Source organism: Acomys minous, assembly GCF_964271855.1.
Source record: "Acomys minous genome assembly, chromosome: 2".
In the NCBI taxonomy this organism is placed as follows: domain Eukaryota; kingdom Metazoa; phylum Chordata; class Mammalia; order Rodentia; family Muridae; genus Acomys; species Acomys minous.
In genome coordinates this window covers 68,240,834-68,257,565 of record NC_140484.1, presented here as the reverse complement: position 1 = coordinate 68,257,565, position 16,732 = coordinate 68,240,834, and the positions used below count along the sequence as shown (strand labels likewise).

Sequence of the window (16,732 nt, the reverse complement as noted above, 5' to 3'; positions counted from 1 at the left end):
AGAGGTACATTCCTTTAGTAAGTTCATAATAAAGTAAACTTGTTAAGGTAATTGAGCTACACCACTACAGATGTGGTGGTGGCGGTTGGGATCTGTTTTAATAATATAGAGCCTCTCCTCCTCCTTAATATTGGATTAGTAAGTTGCAGGATCCTTGACACCGGATTGACACCAGGGAGGCGGGGTTGTGGGGGTGTTGCCCTGCAGACAGTCACCTTCCCCACAAGACTGGCAGTATCTTTTGCTACTTTCATTTAAATACAGGCGAAACCTTAGTGTTTCTGGGGATCTCATGTCACTGATTTCTGGGAAGCAGTTTTGGTGGGGGTAGTGTTTTGACACAGAGAGGAAAGGTGAGCCCAGGAAACTCAGCTGGCCCTCGGGCTTTTTACAGCTTGTCATGAGTGAGCAGGACCTCTAGCTGTGCTGGCCTGGGCAGATGTCCTTAGCCACACTTTTAGAAAACAGGCAGCATATTGCATGGCATCTTAAAATGTGTTGAGCAGCTTGATTTTGATTTTATTGGGTGTGTTGATCAGTTTTACTTTGCTCTTATTCTGGACCATAATGTACATATTTGCTTGTTATGAGCTAAGTGTCCCGGGCAGAGGAATTATAAAACAGAAGAATCCTTCCACTTTCCCAATAGGCAGTTGTGTTGGAATTTGGTTGCAGTTGTTCAGGGCTCAGAAAGCTGTCGCACCAAACGGAAGGCGGGGTTTGCCTGGTGGTGGTGGTGGGTGGCTGCTGGAGGTGGTGGCAGGTGACGGATGTTCCCAAATCGCCAGCACCAGCAGGTACAGGAAGTTGGAGTGCTTTTCTAGTAGTCTCCAGTGAGAAGGTTCAGAGCTCAACTGTGGAGACTTCCAGAGCTGGAGACGGGCCTTGCTAGGTCCCAACAGGGAAGTGGGGTCTGGCTCCAGGTGTCCCCAGCATTTAAACCAGCCTGTGTTTAGAATCAGAGACAAGCCTTTTATATGTTTCTCACAGCTACCTTGCCCCTGTACATTATTATATGAGGGGCCTGACTCAGGAGCGCCTCCTGCAGAGTGCAGGGCTTGTCTTTGTAGAAAATTCTTCTGGGGCCAAAGTGCAGATGCAGCCCTGAAGGTGGCCCTTTCTTTTTCTATCCAGCTTTCTCCAACCTCTGCAGACGTTGTCAAACTATGAAGGTATCCTGGGGGGCCTGGCTTTTAAATGGGTTGGATCATGCCAGGTCACTGCTCCTGGGACAGACTTTGGTCCTTTCCCAGATCTGTGGTCTGAAGAAAGTTTAGGTGTGTGGCCCTCAATTTCCACTGCATCTTGTGCTACTAGTTCTTGCCTCCCTCCTACAGTGGTGGTGGTGGGGGGGGGGTAAGAGGGAGGGAACAAGAAGGGACCTGTTTCCAACTCGGTCAATTGCTAGACCACCTTGCCCCGCCCTTTGGGGGCCTCACTTAGTCCGAGAGCAGTGCATTTACATCTCAAAAGACACACTACTCTAGCCTGCTTTCTGGGCTAAGTGGTGAAGCTTGCAGCTTAGTGTGTGAGCAGAGGGAGGGTCTTCACCCTCCTCCCAGCAGTTTCCGGAGCTTTGTGGAGATGCAGGCGTCAGGCCGCTTGGTGGTGGTGACATCATCAAGTCCCAACACACAGGCTGAGCAAGGGGCTTTAAGAGAAAATCTTTTCCAACCACGCCAGTGCTGGGGCTCACACTCCCTCCTTTCAGGCAGCTCCACGAGCATCGGCCACACTCACGCACACACCTAGGCGCGCGCCCGCCCGCTGCACTTGCGCGTGCACACTTCCTCGGTGCTCGCCCTCCCAGGGCCGGCTCCGGCCTCTAGCCGCAGCTCCCAGTCGCCGCCACCACGGATGCCAGCAGCTGCTCCCATCTGCAGTGCAGCAGCCCCGGCCGCTGGCCGGCCCGCCCCGGGCTGGAGGATCCGCACCAGGACGCTGGCCCTGCTCGCGGCTAGTCTGCACGCCAGGGCTCAGCGAGGATGGGAGGGTCGCAGTCCCTGCAGCCAGCCCCAGCCAGTGACCTGAACCTGGAGGTTTCCGAGGCCATGTAAGTGCAGTGCTCTGCCTCCCGGAGCCCCCGGGGGGAGGAGAGGCTGCCCGGCTTTGTTAGTGCTTTTCTTCCCCCATGCGGTACAGCATGAAGCCTAGGCTGGCCTGGGAAGCCTTGCAAGGCTTTACCTGGTGGCTGCTGCTTGCAGTGTTTTGTGTCCTAGCTGGACTTGTCCCAGGATACTCCTGGAGCAAAGATAGCCCTCTGGAATTCGGTTTTGGTTGTTAAACAGCAGGGTGCATGGTGGGGGCTTGCGCGTTGTCAGCATCTTCCTCTTCACTAGCTCCCCCTCCCCCTGGCATTTCCTGCTAGGGGACCGGAGGCATCAAGGAGAGAAGGCCTCCAAGGAGGAGTATTGTGCATCCCGGAAACAGCGCTGGGTTAGCTACTGGCATGGCAGGACAGATGGCGTGGAGCTCAGAGTGCGTGTGCAGCCGGGCTAGTCCAAGCATCACCCCTGTACTCTCCTGCTGACACACTGAGGACAAGGCCGCTTGCTATTATTAGTAAAGGCAGCCAAACAGCCTTGTCATTGGTGGAGGCAGTGCCTGACTATGCATCGATCCAGGAATCCGATCTTTGCTCCAAACCACAGTGCTAATGTGCTCAGAAGTGGGTTTTTATCCTGATGAGTGTTGGTGTTTTTGTTATGGTCGTCTGCATTATGAACGCAGGCTTCCTTGGGGGATGGGGCTTATTGACTAGGTCTGCCTGCCAGGTCACAATTCAGCAAGTAAGGCTGCTGTCCAAAGTGGGCCTGCTAGTCACCTCCGTGGTCTGCCCCCCCCCACCCCTTTTCCAAAGAGGATACTATTTCTGGAGGCTTGAGGGATGAGGGTGTCAGAGCAGTGTGGATTCTTACGAGTATTAGATATGTAGGTGAAAAGAGAGCAAGGACTGGTCTGTGTGTTGGAGAAGGGTTTGGGTCGCATAGGAGGCGAGGGTGGTCCGTCCCCCGCCCCATCCACCCTTCGCTGGGCTTCAGTGAGAAGCTGGACCCATGTGGTGATGTAATGCTGGGCTGAGTCTCCTGGTTTCCCAGGCTCCGGCTTTTGAACAGCCAGTCTTTCTGTGGAGCAGGTGTGCATCATCCATTGTTTGTCTTCAGCCCCGTAACTCGAGCATGTACTATCTTACAATAGAGGAGCATTGTGTTTGGGAGTTTTACGGTGCGAGCCTTGTGCTGCACTGGCCTGTCCGTTCAGGTGCAGTGTTGTTAGCACGTGGAAAAATCGTACTTCCTTGTAGGACTTGAAATTTTCAGCCTCGTCTCTCTCCCCACCCCCCTCCCGAATTGGAAATCAGTGACAGACACCGCTCTGTAGCAAGCACAGCTGACACCTCCCCAAGCACTGGAGGGACCAGGAAGGATTATGTGTCCCCAGCCTTGGGAAATGTAGGGAATGAAGCTCCCTGGTCGCTAAGGCTGAGTCTGGAGAGACTGTTAGGTAGATGTTCTTTTAGTTAAGTGTCTTTAGGGGTCTGTTCTGTGGGGACAGTGGCAGTAAAGTAAAAGTTGAGGCCCAGGGGCTGCCTGGGGAGGGAAGCTCTCATCCAATATTTTCGTGGTCCACTTGTTTCCATTTTTACCACTTGAGGCTTCTGAAATGTCTTGGAGTACAGAAATTAAGATGGTATATTTACTTCACGAAAATCCCACCCTCTGTTCCCCAACATAATAGAAAAGCAGAGAGGGAAATAGTTTGGGAGATGCTGTTTCTAGTAGCTAGAGTCTTTGCAGCCCCTCTGAGTAATGGGGACACTTGTTTCTACTACAGATGGCACTCTGTCCGACCTTGAAGTTAGAAAAAACTACCTTAAGAAAGCAGCTCTTCCCTGTGCAGGCGTGGCATTTTCATAGTAGTGTGTATGAAAATGCTTACCCACCAATGAGACAGGAGCACCGCAGGCTTCCTGGCAGAGAAGTGCCTCTACCATCGTAAGGTGATGTCAGGGGTTCAAGGTCCAAGGTGAGGTGCGCTCACCTACTGCGAACAAGTCTTTTTCTTGGGTGAAAGCCTGCATTACAGAGAGCCACACGTAAAGGTGAAACCGAAAGAGGACCGGGAAGTGACCGGAAGGACTTTGCTTGAAGGTTCTCTCTTAGATTTCAAGTTTGGGTGCTAGTGGTTTTTGTAGTCCCAGTCAACAGATTTGTCCTCCTCAGTGAGCCCTGGGGTGAGGGAAATGAGGTAGAGGGTGAAGGTTTGAGGTAGCCGGACCCTGGCAACCCCAACGTGGTTAAGCAGCAGCCTCTGGCAGAAGCGCAGCCTCTCAGGCTCTCGGGCTCCATTGCAGATTCAGATCTTCTTTTTAACCAGTGCTCATTAAAGACTCCTGTGTGGCTTGGGGTAGGGCTTGAGAGGGCCTGGGCCTGCTGTATCTCCTCTGTCCAGGTCTTTGTGAAACCCCTGGCTGCTGTTTTAGCTGCTCCTTTTCTGTCTGGGAAGGAAGTTCTCACCGCAGCAATAACCACTTCCAAATGGAAAAAAAGGGAGTGCAGAGTTGGTGGGGGGGGGGGAATGCCACCCCAAAACACTTCTCAGGGAGGATGAATGAGGTCTGTTGATGAGCTCCGTATCCGTTCTTCTTTCCAGAGGGAGCCCCTGGGAATGCAGCTTTCTCCACATGAAGCAGCAGCAGGCACTTTGCCATCAGTTCCAGGGACTTCACCACCTTCTCCTAACCCCCCTCTCCCCCAAAGGCAACCATGGCAGCCAGTGCAGCCTGAGACAAAGCGCACAGGGGTTAGCTTACAGGGCGGGCCCCTGGTAGACTCTCAGAAACAGTCTGCAAACATGGAAAGCCATGGGACTGTGGTCCCCAGAGGATCCACAGGCCAGGAGGAGGAGCCAGAGAGACTGGAAGGTTGAGCAAACAGAGAGGGGGTAAAGACAAATAGAAAGTAGAGGTTTAGGGGCTGCCAGAATGGCTCACCTGGAGAGTGCTTTCCACCAAACCCGAGGACTTGAGCTGGCTCCCTGGAGCCTACATGTTGAAGAGAGCTGACTCTACAGAGTTGTCATCTGACCTCCACATGTGTGCATGGCATGGTGCACACACACGCACGTGCATACACACACACACACACACACACACACACACACACACACACACGGGGGGGGGTGGTAAATAGAGTAAAAATTTGAAATGACAGTGTTTTACTATGGATTCCAGACAGTCTAAGTTTCAGAAAGTATTTTTTACTTTGGATATTATTACTGTGCTTACCTAGTAGCCTGCCCCCCCCCCCTGCCACCACTGAATAAGCTGCAAAGTTGTCTATTGAATGGAGTGGGTGCAATCTTGAGTCCCAAAGTCTCCTTGTAGGTTTCTTCTGCCATCGTTCCTAGATAGCTGCACCCTGGCTCTGTGGCCCAGTGCCCAGACTCACAGAGTTCTGGTGCTTTACCGTCTTGGAGGCTTCCTCTATGGGGCCACTGAAGGGCAGTAACATCCCAAGGCCTTCTCAGTAACTCCTGGGCATGCAAGAAGTCACTCAGAGGCCCCTTTCTGCTGGGGTCTTGGATTGGGGGGCAGAACCTGTTACCGATAGGGTACCCAGTTGTTGGTTTGGGTTTTAATCAAGTATGAATGACTCTGCAGGTGAGTGTTACATCAAAGCCAGGAGAGTATGGGTCGGTGCCTCTCCTCCCTAGCCCTGTTTCTACTAAACACAGTCTGTTTCTATGACTATATTATTGGTTGCCTAGGAAACTACATTCGCCTAAAATATGATTGGCTCCTCTTGTCAGGTGGATTACTGGAGCTAGGGCAGTACTTTGGGTCAGCAAAGGTTGCAGACAATTCCTTTTTTCCCCCCTTAAGCTTAACAGTGTGGAGTTGGCATTGAGAGCAATTATCCCCCGAAAATCAATTGTTCACAGACCTCCTGCTTTTGTTTCGGCAAGGGCAGACCCACTGAACACAAAGACCTGACTAAGTCAGACCTGCCCTCACACGCCCATCCTGTATTGGCTGCTCTTCGCTCAGATGACTTTACACTGTTTATATTTATGAATACTCTTAGCAGTTGTTTCTTCAGGGCAGGTGGGTGCAGTTTGTCAGCGCCAGACGTGGGAACAGAGCTGGCTGAGGCAGACTCCGTGCCAGGAGGGACACGTTCTTTACTTAGCCTTGCTGAGGAGACTCAGATTCAGCAGAAACTTTTGTGCAGTCTCTGTCAAGCTTTTTCTTTTCTTTCTTTCTTTTTTTTTTCTTTTAAGACCGTGTCTCATGTATCCAGCCTGGCCTCAACCCTGCTGAGTAGCTAAGGATGACCTTGAACTTTTGCTCTTTCTGCCTCCACCTCAGTAACGCTGGGATTGTACCACACCTCGTTTATGGAGTGCTGGCTATGTGGTCCTCTTGCACGCTAGGCCAGCACTTTCCCAGCTGCGCTACATCACCCAATCTCTGCAGGGCTTTTTGTTGTATTTTGTTTTTCTAGACAGTTTCTCTCTGTAGCCCTGGCTGGCCTGGAACTCCCTCTGTAGACCAGGCTGGCTTCTTTGCAGGCCTTCTTTGTTTGTTATAGAAATATTACATTCATTAACCTTGCAGGCAAATTTTATAGATGAGGAACTGAATCTTCTGTGTCGTTTAATGACAGGGTTAGAAAACTAAAAAGGGTCAAGTGGTGAATGACTCTGTTCTTACAGTGCAAAAGCTGCTGTAGAGAATACATATCTTACTGTTCCAATAAGACTTTATTCATAAAGAGTAGCCTTTGGGCTATAGTTTGCCAGTGTCTATAAAGATGATTGATACAGAGCTCAGACCTGTGTTTCCTGCCTCTGCCTAGTCTTTGAGACACCAGTCTATTATGTGCTGGAAGCTCCCTCATGCGTGCCTTTCCCCCTGGGGCACCCTCCTTGTCCAGCTTCATGTCTCGTCTCCTCTTGGACTTCATATGGAGATCTCAGCCTTACTAGGTCCAAGAACTTTGATGCCTTCTTCCTCTCCAGAACAAGACAAGGCTGGGTGCCTCCTGCTCAGAGATTGGGGGCCTGCCTAGCCTGAGAACCTCCAAACAAGCGGAGATAAAGGGGCTGGAAGAAGGTTCGGTAGGTGAGAGCTTGTAGAAGTCTTAGTCTCCTCACAGTGGGGTCAGGTGGAGCCTTTGGGAGCTGACAAGGACCTGGGGGACTTGCATGCTTAGGAAAGAACCCCTCCCTTTGCATCTGTGCGGCCCATCAAGATGTGTCACCTATGGCGCAGGAAGAGAACCGACCCTCTCCTGTACTGCTGAGGCTTGGCTCTCCCAGGCTCCAAGGCCATGAGAAATAACTTTGTTATTTTGAACCACTCATCTTGTGATGCTTTGCTTTAGCATCAAACAGACTAAGACAGACAGACATTCTGAGATCTTCCACATCCCATAACCACGTGTCAGTGCTGTCTAACTTGGAGCTTCCTGTCACCAGGGCTCACAGCAAATGAGGAGTTTAGGGGTATCTCCAAGACGGGGAAGACTCCTCCTTCACCTGTTCAGTATCTGGGGTTCCCTTCTTCCCAGAGTCTGGACCTTCCAGGTGGTTTTAGAAGACCATGCCCGATTCTGGCCCTTGGGTACCTTTTAACCCCACAGTCTAGACTCTTCCTGAGGTATCTGGCCTGTGGTGTTAGCCCCTTTGGCCAGGCCTCATTGCTTTCCCACTCTCTGGGTCACCATTATAAACTTTAGGGGGCCATGTGCACCACTACATCTGCCCCTTCCAGCTGGAGCTCCCACAGCAGGTACCTCCCTCTCTGCCCCCTTGCCTCTCTCCCCAGCTTCTTCTAGAAGGAGGCGGCTTTCTTCTCTTAAAGCTCTGAAGTTCTGCTTGCTAACTTGCATATTTGGCAATCTAGGTCACTCTGGTCCTTTGGTTTTTAATATATCTTTGTCTCTCCCACACTGTGTGTGTGTGTGTGTGTGTGCGCGCGCGCTCATGTATATGTGTGTGTGTGTGTGTGTATAAAAATGAGTGAAGATCAGAGGACATGTGGGAGTCAGGTCTCTTCTTTCATTAAATGGAATCAAAGGATCAAATTGAAGTTGCCAATTTGGGTGGCAAGCATCTTTACCAGCTGAGCCATGTTTCTGGGTCTTAGTATGTTTGCAGGCAATTGGGACACACAGCAGCATGATGCTACCATTTCTTCCTGAGTAGGAATGAGCTATAAGCTTACCATAGGTCCTTGAATGCCCCGAGAGCCACAGCCCAGCCTGTCTCAGCAAGTCCTCTGTTAGGAGCCATCTTCTGCGCCCAACCACTGTCCACTTTGAAGTGTAGTTTCTACCTTGTTAACCAGGGAGGACCTCAAGGAAATGCAGGAATGCCACACAATTATTAAAGGCACAAACAGCTCTCAGGTTTGTTTTTGTTGTTGTTTTGTTTTTTAAAGATTTATTTATTTATTATTATATATACAGTGTTCTGCCTGCATGTACACCTGCAGGCCAGAAGAGGGCACCAGATCTCATTAAAGATGGTTGTGAGCCGGTGGCTAAGAATTGAGCTCAGGTCCTCTGGAAGAGCAGCCAGTGCTCTTAACCTCTGAGGCATCTCTCCAGCCCTCAGCTCTCAGTTCTAAGGCCACCCAGATCTCCCCACGTAATGGGTGTGGAACTTCAAATGACACAAAGACCACTCAGTGACACTCTGCAAGGCAAGAAACACATCCTTGCCTTTTCTTCTTTTTTCTTTCTTTTTTCTTTTTAACCTTGACATGAACCTAGATCTGGCCCCATGCCTCACATTGGACTCGCTCTACCCCATGCTACTCCTCATCCTAATACACAGATCCTGACTTCCCAGTGCTTGAGCCAGGCTCAGTGCTCACCCATTTCACTGGCCCTCCAGGCACCTTCAGGGCCCTGTCCTTACTCCTTCTGCCTGCTGCATCTTTCATGGCCAGCAGAGTCTGTGGAAGCATTACTTCTTCCACACCGCCCTCCTGTGCTGCTCTCTAATCTGCTCACTGCCTGAAGACTCCATGGTACTCACAGCCCATGTACACAGACTAGGAGTCCGCCAAACAAACAGTATCTAAGAACTGCGGAGTTGGAGCCCTCAGCCTGAACTGGGAGGTGTAACATGCAAACCCAGATGAGACAGGAAGGACAGACAGACGGCACCCTGGATGGAAGGTCTGTGTAGGCAGGTTTATAGGGCTCAGTGCCTTCCTCTCCGTCCTCACCGAAAAGCCCATTCTTAGAAACAGCTCAGAAGAGGAACGCCAATGGCATCTTCCGGTAGTCCATCAGCAAGTCAGTGCTTTTCTCTCTTTCTGCTCTTTTAAAAATCACCACTGCCCAGGATCCCACTCCCATTCACAAGATAAAAATACCAAGGTCCTTCTAGACTGGAAGGCGGGAGCAGGACAGTACAAGGGTACCAAATGATTTGCCTTTTATATCTGTATGAATTTAGTGATCTGTTGTCCATTACTGCACTGAACTTGTGGGGCTGTGTGTGAGGAAGCGCTTGAGCTGCAAAGGGCCTTTCTTGAGTTCCCAATGTAACACTGTAGCTTTAGGCTGGACTTCATAGATACTTAGTGTGCCTTCTCTGCAAGTAAGTAGTTAAGTACTGGAGAAACAGAGATGAGAAATATGGCTGCCAAGGACTAAGACAAAGAGGGTGGGAGATGCTGCTCAGACTTGTAATTAGACTGGGGGATTGCCTTGACGACATCTGTTCGGTGTGGTGACTATAGACTCCTAAACAGCAGTTCTCAACCTCTGGGTCAGGACAACCCTTTCACAGGGGTCTCGCGAGATATCCTGTATATCAGATATTAATACTATGATTCATATCATATTTACATTACAATTCCTAACAGTAACAAAATTACAGTTACGAAGTAACAACAAAGTAATCTTTTCTTTGGGGGTGGTTTCGAGACAGGGTTTCTCTGTGTAGCTTTGACTGTCCTAGACTCTCTTTGTAGACCAGGCTGGCTTCGAACTCACAGCTATCCACCTGCCTTTACCTCCTGAGTGCAGGGATTAAAGGTGTGCGCCACTACCACCCTCAACAAAGTAATCTTACGGTGTGTGTAGGGGGCGTCACCACAACATGAGGAGCTATAGTAAAGGGTGGCAGCATTCGGAAGGTTGAGAAGCACTGCTCTTGCAGCTTACCAAGAATAGAGGCTGGAGAGATGCTCAGCAGTTAAGGGCACTTGTTGCTTTTGCAGAAGACTCAGGTTTGGTTCCCAGCGCCCTCATGGCAGCTCATAACCATCTGTAATTCCAGATATAGACAAAGATGATATTGATATAAATGATACAGATACAGAGAGATAGATAGAATTTTAGCTGTCCAAAAGAAGACAAGAAAAATCGCCACCAGGGTAAGATTTCACAAGTAATTTTACCTTCAAGGTCCTCAGACAGGCCAGTGCAATTCTCTCCCTTATTTTCAACAAAGGCAAAAGGGAAGGGATGCCAACCCCACTACTCCATTGTCATAACTGAAGTTGGCAGCCCACACTGAATGGCACTGCCACATGCTTATGGACAATCTGCTTGAGGCCAGTGTCCCTATCTACTGGACAGCAGTAACCCTGACAGGGGACCAGCTTGTCTGTGTTCTTTGAGCGTGCTCTCCACACTCCTTATCTTTGGAGCAGTGGGTCAGACTGTCTGAACACTCTGGGCTCCATGCCACCTGCCCTGCTGACCCAGGAGCCCACAGGTCACAGATATGACCCGGAGTGACACTTGATTGGAGAAACAAAGAGGAAACTCAGACCTTCAGTTAGCAGAAAAGGGTACATGTGCTGTCCACTCTCACACAAACATGGCTGACAACAGCGACATGGCGTCGCACTGTGTGAGTAAGACCAGAGAGAAAAATTCACTGACTGTGGCCACTACCTGGCCATGGCTTCTGTCCTGTCTGTGGAAGCAGGCAGCTGGCAGCCCCAGGGCCTTGGAGTTTGGGGGCAACTCCAGACTGTGCAGTCAGCTAGAGAACGAGAGCTTTGGAAGTGGTCAGCACTCAGGGTATCTTAGGCAAGAGCAACACAGCCATGCCCCGCCCCCTCCTTTTCTTTCTTGAATGTCTGGGCAGGAGAGAGATGGAGAGCTACTACATCTAGCCTTTATACCGCCTCTCCTCATTTATCAGCAGCCGAGCACTGGGGTGGCCACCTTACACGGGTGGCCTTTATTTCTTCCTTTATTTCTTCCCCATAGAAAGCCCTACTGAACCAGGGACTAAAAGGCTGTGGGGAACTGCTAGAAGCTCCCAGCATCCCTAAACCATCCCTTGCCTTTCCCTGCCCTTTGTTTACTCCCATCAAGCTTTTTTTTTGGTACCCAAAGATGCTTGCTCTGGCAGTTGGTGCCAGGCTGGCTTCCTGTGGTCCTCCAGTTAGGGCAGGAGACAGGTAGTGGGCTGTAGACTGGCTTTCGTGGACCAAGCAGAGGCCCAAGGCCTGATGCCTCCTCTCCCATCTCCTATCTGGTCTCGAGGTCAGAAGCTGGGGCTCAAAACGCCCCCAGCAGCTGTTAGAGGGGTCACGGGCTTAGAGAGCCAGAGAAGCAGCTCAGAGGCTCCATACACAAAGGCGGTGATGTTAACCGCACAAGCCTGAGGCTTGAGTGTTTGGTGTTTCTCTGTGGGAGATCCAGTTTTCTAAAACCACAGTGGCAATTACTCTGGTGAAATCCCACTCAGCAATCACAGGAGACTTAATTTCTTTTGCTTTTTTTCTTTAAGTCCCTTTGACTTCATTTCCTACTTGCAACCAAGGCCACGGCCATAGGCAAAGCCCAGATATCCCTCTTTAGACACTGCCACACTGCGACCACACCTAGGCTCCTGGTCACGTGGCCAGTCTTGCTTAGAGCACACAACTCAAGCGCTGGAACTGGTGGCTAAAGGTAGGAGTGCCCCCCAAACATAAAGAGGTGCCTCCCAGCCTCACATCCACCCCAGGTGGCCTCTGCTTAGCCTCTGTGCACTTCTGACCCTACACAGCTCCCCAAGAGACTATGCATACTCTCCCAGCAGCCCTGTACCCCAAGAAAGCCGTAGGGCCACTCATGCAAATAAATGTGCCTTCAAGGAGTCTCTCTTGAAAGAATCTGGCATGACCGACCGGCATGTACATGGTCTCCCTAAAGCAAAGCTAGCCTCTAGGGGGAAAATACTTCCATACCACTCCAGGCACCTCCCTGGAATGTGGAACAAGGAACAATTAGCCCTTTCCACCATGGCTCCCACAGATGACCGTGGTAGGGTGCAGCCTTTGAGCTGGTTGCTTCTGAAGCTGCCGCGTCTGAACCACATTTGAGGAGACTCTGCTGATGACTGGGTTCCTCTTAGTGGCCTGTAGGAGCAGAGAGCAACCCGTGTGGTCGCCTCCTGCTGGATGCTCTCCGCCAGCAGTGACAAGGCTCAGCCTGCAACCCCACCCACTGACACATGTCTGCCTCCCTTAGAGCCAAACTCCAGTATCTCCAAAGAGACAAAAAGAGGGAGAGAGAGAGTCAGCAACAACTGAAGACTCAGTGGTGGAGGGTCCGAACCCAAGCTTGTCATTTTTAGCCCCAAATAAACTACCCACTATGTTTTCTTCTAGAGTTTATAATCTCAGCTATTTCTTGCATGGGCAAGATGTCTGCTTTAAGCTTGCCAAAGATACAGTGTGTCTAAGAATGTGGTTTTTAGCAGATTGTATGTTACAGGGAGACAATTAAAGTCACTACCTGGTTCCCTGTGAATCATGGTGAGAAACCTAGGAGGGTTTTAAAGACAAATGCTGCGTTTCTTGTGAGGTGAAAACAACTTAATGCTTTTTTAAAAAGGCGGGGGCGGGGAGAAGAAAAAGTCTGTAGGAGTGGGATGTAGCTGGGTGTCGGTGTCCTCCTAACACGCTGGCATGACCTACAGGGTTGTCCAAAGCTAGTCCTGGAGGGAAGACACTTATGGACCATTCCAGGCACCTCCCTGTAATGCAGAACAGGACAGTTTTAGCAATCTTGGGAACACGAGGGGGAGCCCCTGCATCTCACGGAGTGTGCAGCTGTCAGCACTTTGTCTGATTGCACTCGGCTGATTACAGGCAGGCTGGTGACATCGCTCAATGGGTAAAGGTGCCCACCCCTAAGACAGAGAGACCCATGTGATGGAAAAATGGCTCCTTCAAGTTGGTCTGTGACGTCTCTGTGTGCACCATGGTGTGTGCCCCACACCTCACTCATGAATAAAAAAATGCAAAATAAAACAAACTAACCAAATAGTTAAAACATGTGTTTTGCCAGTCTACAAACAGTGTCTTTGAACAATAAGAAGACGTGACCCTTAAATCCTTTGTCCCTTCCTTCTAGCTTTTTCATATAATGAGAATGAAGAGATGGCTTGCAAACAACACACTGAAGTGAGGCAGCTTGGAACTGTACATTTTTTATAGGGCATTATGCACGATGGTGTAGTTTCACATTCTTTTCTCATATATAATACAGTTTAGTCAGCTCAACCTCTGGCTCCTTATTAAAAATTCCGAACTGATAATGGATAAATTAAGTTACTTTCTTACATATATTACATGAATTGGTCCTGACAGCTTATGGAAGACAGCTAGCTGTACAGCGTTTATTAATTATAGAATTGAGCACCTACAGAGTTGTCTCCAAATGTGCACAGGCTACTACCAGCCTTGGGCCTTAGTTTCCAGGTCTGGATCAGGAGCGAAAGTAATCAGTTTCTTGGGGTGCCCATGGGATCTGTGTAGCTGTAGGGTGAAGAATCATAAAACTGAACAGCACATTTCATTTGGATACTTAGTAAGAACTGTACTCAGACAGGAAATGCCTGGCATTGTATACACTTCATGAGAGGCAGGGGTTTTCCCTCTTGGGTTCCCAAGATGAGGCGGCCCATTGAAGCCAAGACCCAAAGAGCAAAAGAATGGATCGTCAGAGCTGGGAGCTAAGGCGCCAGGCTGAGGGGAGCTATAAAGAGCCAGGATGAGCTGCGGGTGGGACGGAGGCTGGTGGAGTGCACACTCTGGCTTCTTCTCCTTGGGAAAAACACATAGACAGGGAGGTTGAAGTGTCTACCAGGAGGCCTGGCGTGTGGGCAGCGGTAATAATGACTGTTTGTTGGGACAAGTGAGGAATTATGAAGCTACTGAGTTCAGACAGGAAACTCCATTGGCTCTGAGATTATCAGCTGGGGACAAGATGCTGGTGTGAGGACAAGGACAGACAGTGGGACCGGTGACTGAAGGTGAGAAAATGACTGGATTTCAGACACATGTAGGCAGCGAAGGTAACCGGTGTCAGAGGGGAGGGCAGGAATCTCAGGTTATACTTCGGGCGAGTTTTGACTAAAACAATTTACTTTTATTTGCCATCTAATTGACACAGGAAAGAAAACACTTTCATAATTCTAAGAGAGTCTCAGTTCCTTATATTGCCAGTTTGTTTAATAGCAAGTAAAACAGCAGAGCCATAGTCAGTGGTTTAAACATAATGACTGATAAAGTCGCCTTGGATTTCAAGTGCACGTAACGAACTCCAGTGAACAGATGCAATTCCCCGCTGTCTCAAGGTTAAGGGCTTCATGACAATAATCCGAATGAGTGGGTAGCGGACACTCCTAGCTGACCTGCCAGCAGACTGCTCAGCTGCATTTGAGAAGAAGTGTAAATCTGACAGTAGGCACCTGGCCACCGCTCTCGTCAGGCCCCTGGCTCTACAGGCGCCAGGCGTCTTGTTGGCTCCGATGACAGACCCTAAAGGCCAGCTCTGTGTTTCAGGTTCTCTGTTCCTTGCATCCAGGGTTGGAAGTGTCCATCCCCACAATGCGCATGCTATTTCAGGGCGATGCTTCTGGCTTTAGCAGAAAGTCCATGCAAGTTGAGTTAAATAATAAGAGGTTACTTTTTTTTTGTTTTGTGGGAGGGGGGTGGCAGGTGGAGTGGGCGAGCATAGGTAGACTCACTTGTGTGTGCGCATGAACACAGGTGCCATACATGTGTGTATGCATGTATGTGTGCATATGGAGGTCAAAGATTGATAGCTAGCGTCTTCCTCTGTTGCTTCTCAACCTTGTTTATTTATTACATTTTATTTATTCTTTTTTTTTTATGGGGAAGTATACATCCTGTGATACCCATGTGGAGGTCTGATGACAAGCTGCAGTTGTCAATTCTGTCCTACCGTGTGGATCCCAGGTCATCAGGCTTGGCAGCAGGCACCTTTACCTGCAGAACCATTCCCTGGGCTCCTTTCTTTTATCTACATGTTTATCACTGAGCTCCTTGCTTCTGAGATGGAGAAACACTGTCTCCCCAGTGCTGACAGTACAGATTTGTGGGTACTAACAGTCTTTCCAGGTCCTTTTTTTTTTTTTTTTAATTTACTTTTATTTTACTCTATTTTTCTGAGTTTATCACAGGCTATGTTGAACAGTCTTGAGGATCGGGCAAAGGAAAGCACCAAGCTTTGGTTCCCCTAGCTAGGTGAAAGGTATCCTTGTTCTACCATGGACTGAGAAAGCAGCCAATGTTAGCCAAAACAAAGTCGGAAGTCTCCAGCCCTTGCCATTTTCATGGATAGATCTGGGTACAAGTTCTTAATGCAGCTCTGTAAGGAGTGCAGGAAAACCTAAAAGAGCAAAATCCTGTGTGTGTTTTGACACAGGCACAGCCATGCTGTGGACTGCAAAGCCAGCCGATTGACCTAGGAGATAGTGGCAAAGCCGGTCCCCATATGGGTTAGGCTCAGGAGACTAGCATAGCCTTTCTCCAGAGTCTATGTGCTTATGGATGACTGATCAGAGTATGCCAGGACTAGCAACTGTAGGTTTCCCCTTGGGATGAGCAGCCTGAGACTGCAGGCCTACAGAGACCTCCTTCTGAGACCGCTGGCCTACAGAGACCTCCTTCTGAGACTAGCCAACTCCTTCCCTTTTCTGTACCTAATAAATATGCTGAAGTTCCCCCTGCAGTATTAGGAACTCTGATCCCAGCTTCACTGTACAAGTGTCTGTATGTCTGTCTTTTCTTTATTCGCTCTGTCTTAGTTTTGGTTTTAATGCTGTGAAGGGACACTTTGACCAAGGCAACTCTTATAAAGGAAAACATTTCATTGGGCCTGGCTTACAGTTTCAGCGTTTTAGTCCATTGTCATCATGGTGGGAAGCATGGCGGCACGCAGGCAGACATGGTGCCGGAGAAGGAGCTGAGAGTTCTACATCTGGATCTGAAGACAGCAGAAGGGGACTGTGTGCCACACTGGGTGTAGCTTGAGCATAGGGGACCTCAAAGCCATGCCCCAGTGACACACTTTTTCCAACAGAGCCACAGCCATTCCAACAAGGCCACACCTCCTAAGAGTGCCACTCCCTATGGGCCAAGCTTTCAGACACAAGAGTGTGTGGGGGCCATGCCTATTCAACCGCCACACCATCCCAGACCCAAGCAGTAAGGACCTCAGCACAACTCCTTGACACAGCTCCACCCAGTCACTCTCCCACTTAAAGCAGACAGGATGAACTAATAAAAGAAGTGCAGAAGGATGCGAAAGAATCAGAAGCTAGAGAAATTCTCAGAACTGCAAGACCCAAAGTAGTTCGAGCTGCATGGAGATGGGCAGATGGGGAGGAGGACAGGTACCCGACTACATGGGGTGGGGGGCAAACAGTTGATTCTGTTGTGTGGAGCCGTGAC

At 49.7% G+C, this 16,732-nt stretch overlaps 1 protein-coding gene across 20 annotated transcripts in view; it reads left to right on the top strand.

Annotated features, from left to right (window-relative positions):
- The window catches only part of TACC2 (transforming acidic coiled-coil containing protein 2), a 217,279-nt gene that overhangs the window by 140,727 nt on the left and 59,820 nt on the right, over window positions 1-16,732 (top strand). For 2 of the 20 annotated variants that reach the window (XM_084772658.1, XM_084772659.1), the window contains exon 1: window positions 1,772-2,053. The exons of 15 other annotated variants lie outside the window; for them this stretch is intronic. In XM_084772658.1, the coding sequence (XP_084628784.1) occupies window positions 1,986-2,053 (68 nt within the window). In that variant the 5' untranslated portion in view covers window positions 1,772-1,985. Of the gene's footprint in view, window positions 1-1,767; window positions 2,054-16,732 lie in introns of those variants that run through there. 3 more of the 20 variants (XM_084772657.1, XM_084772660.1, XM_084772661.1) reach the window with 3 other exon arrangements.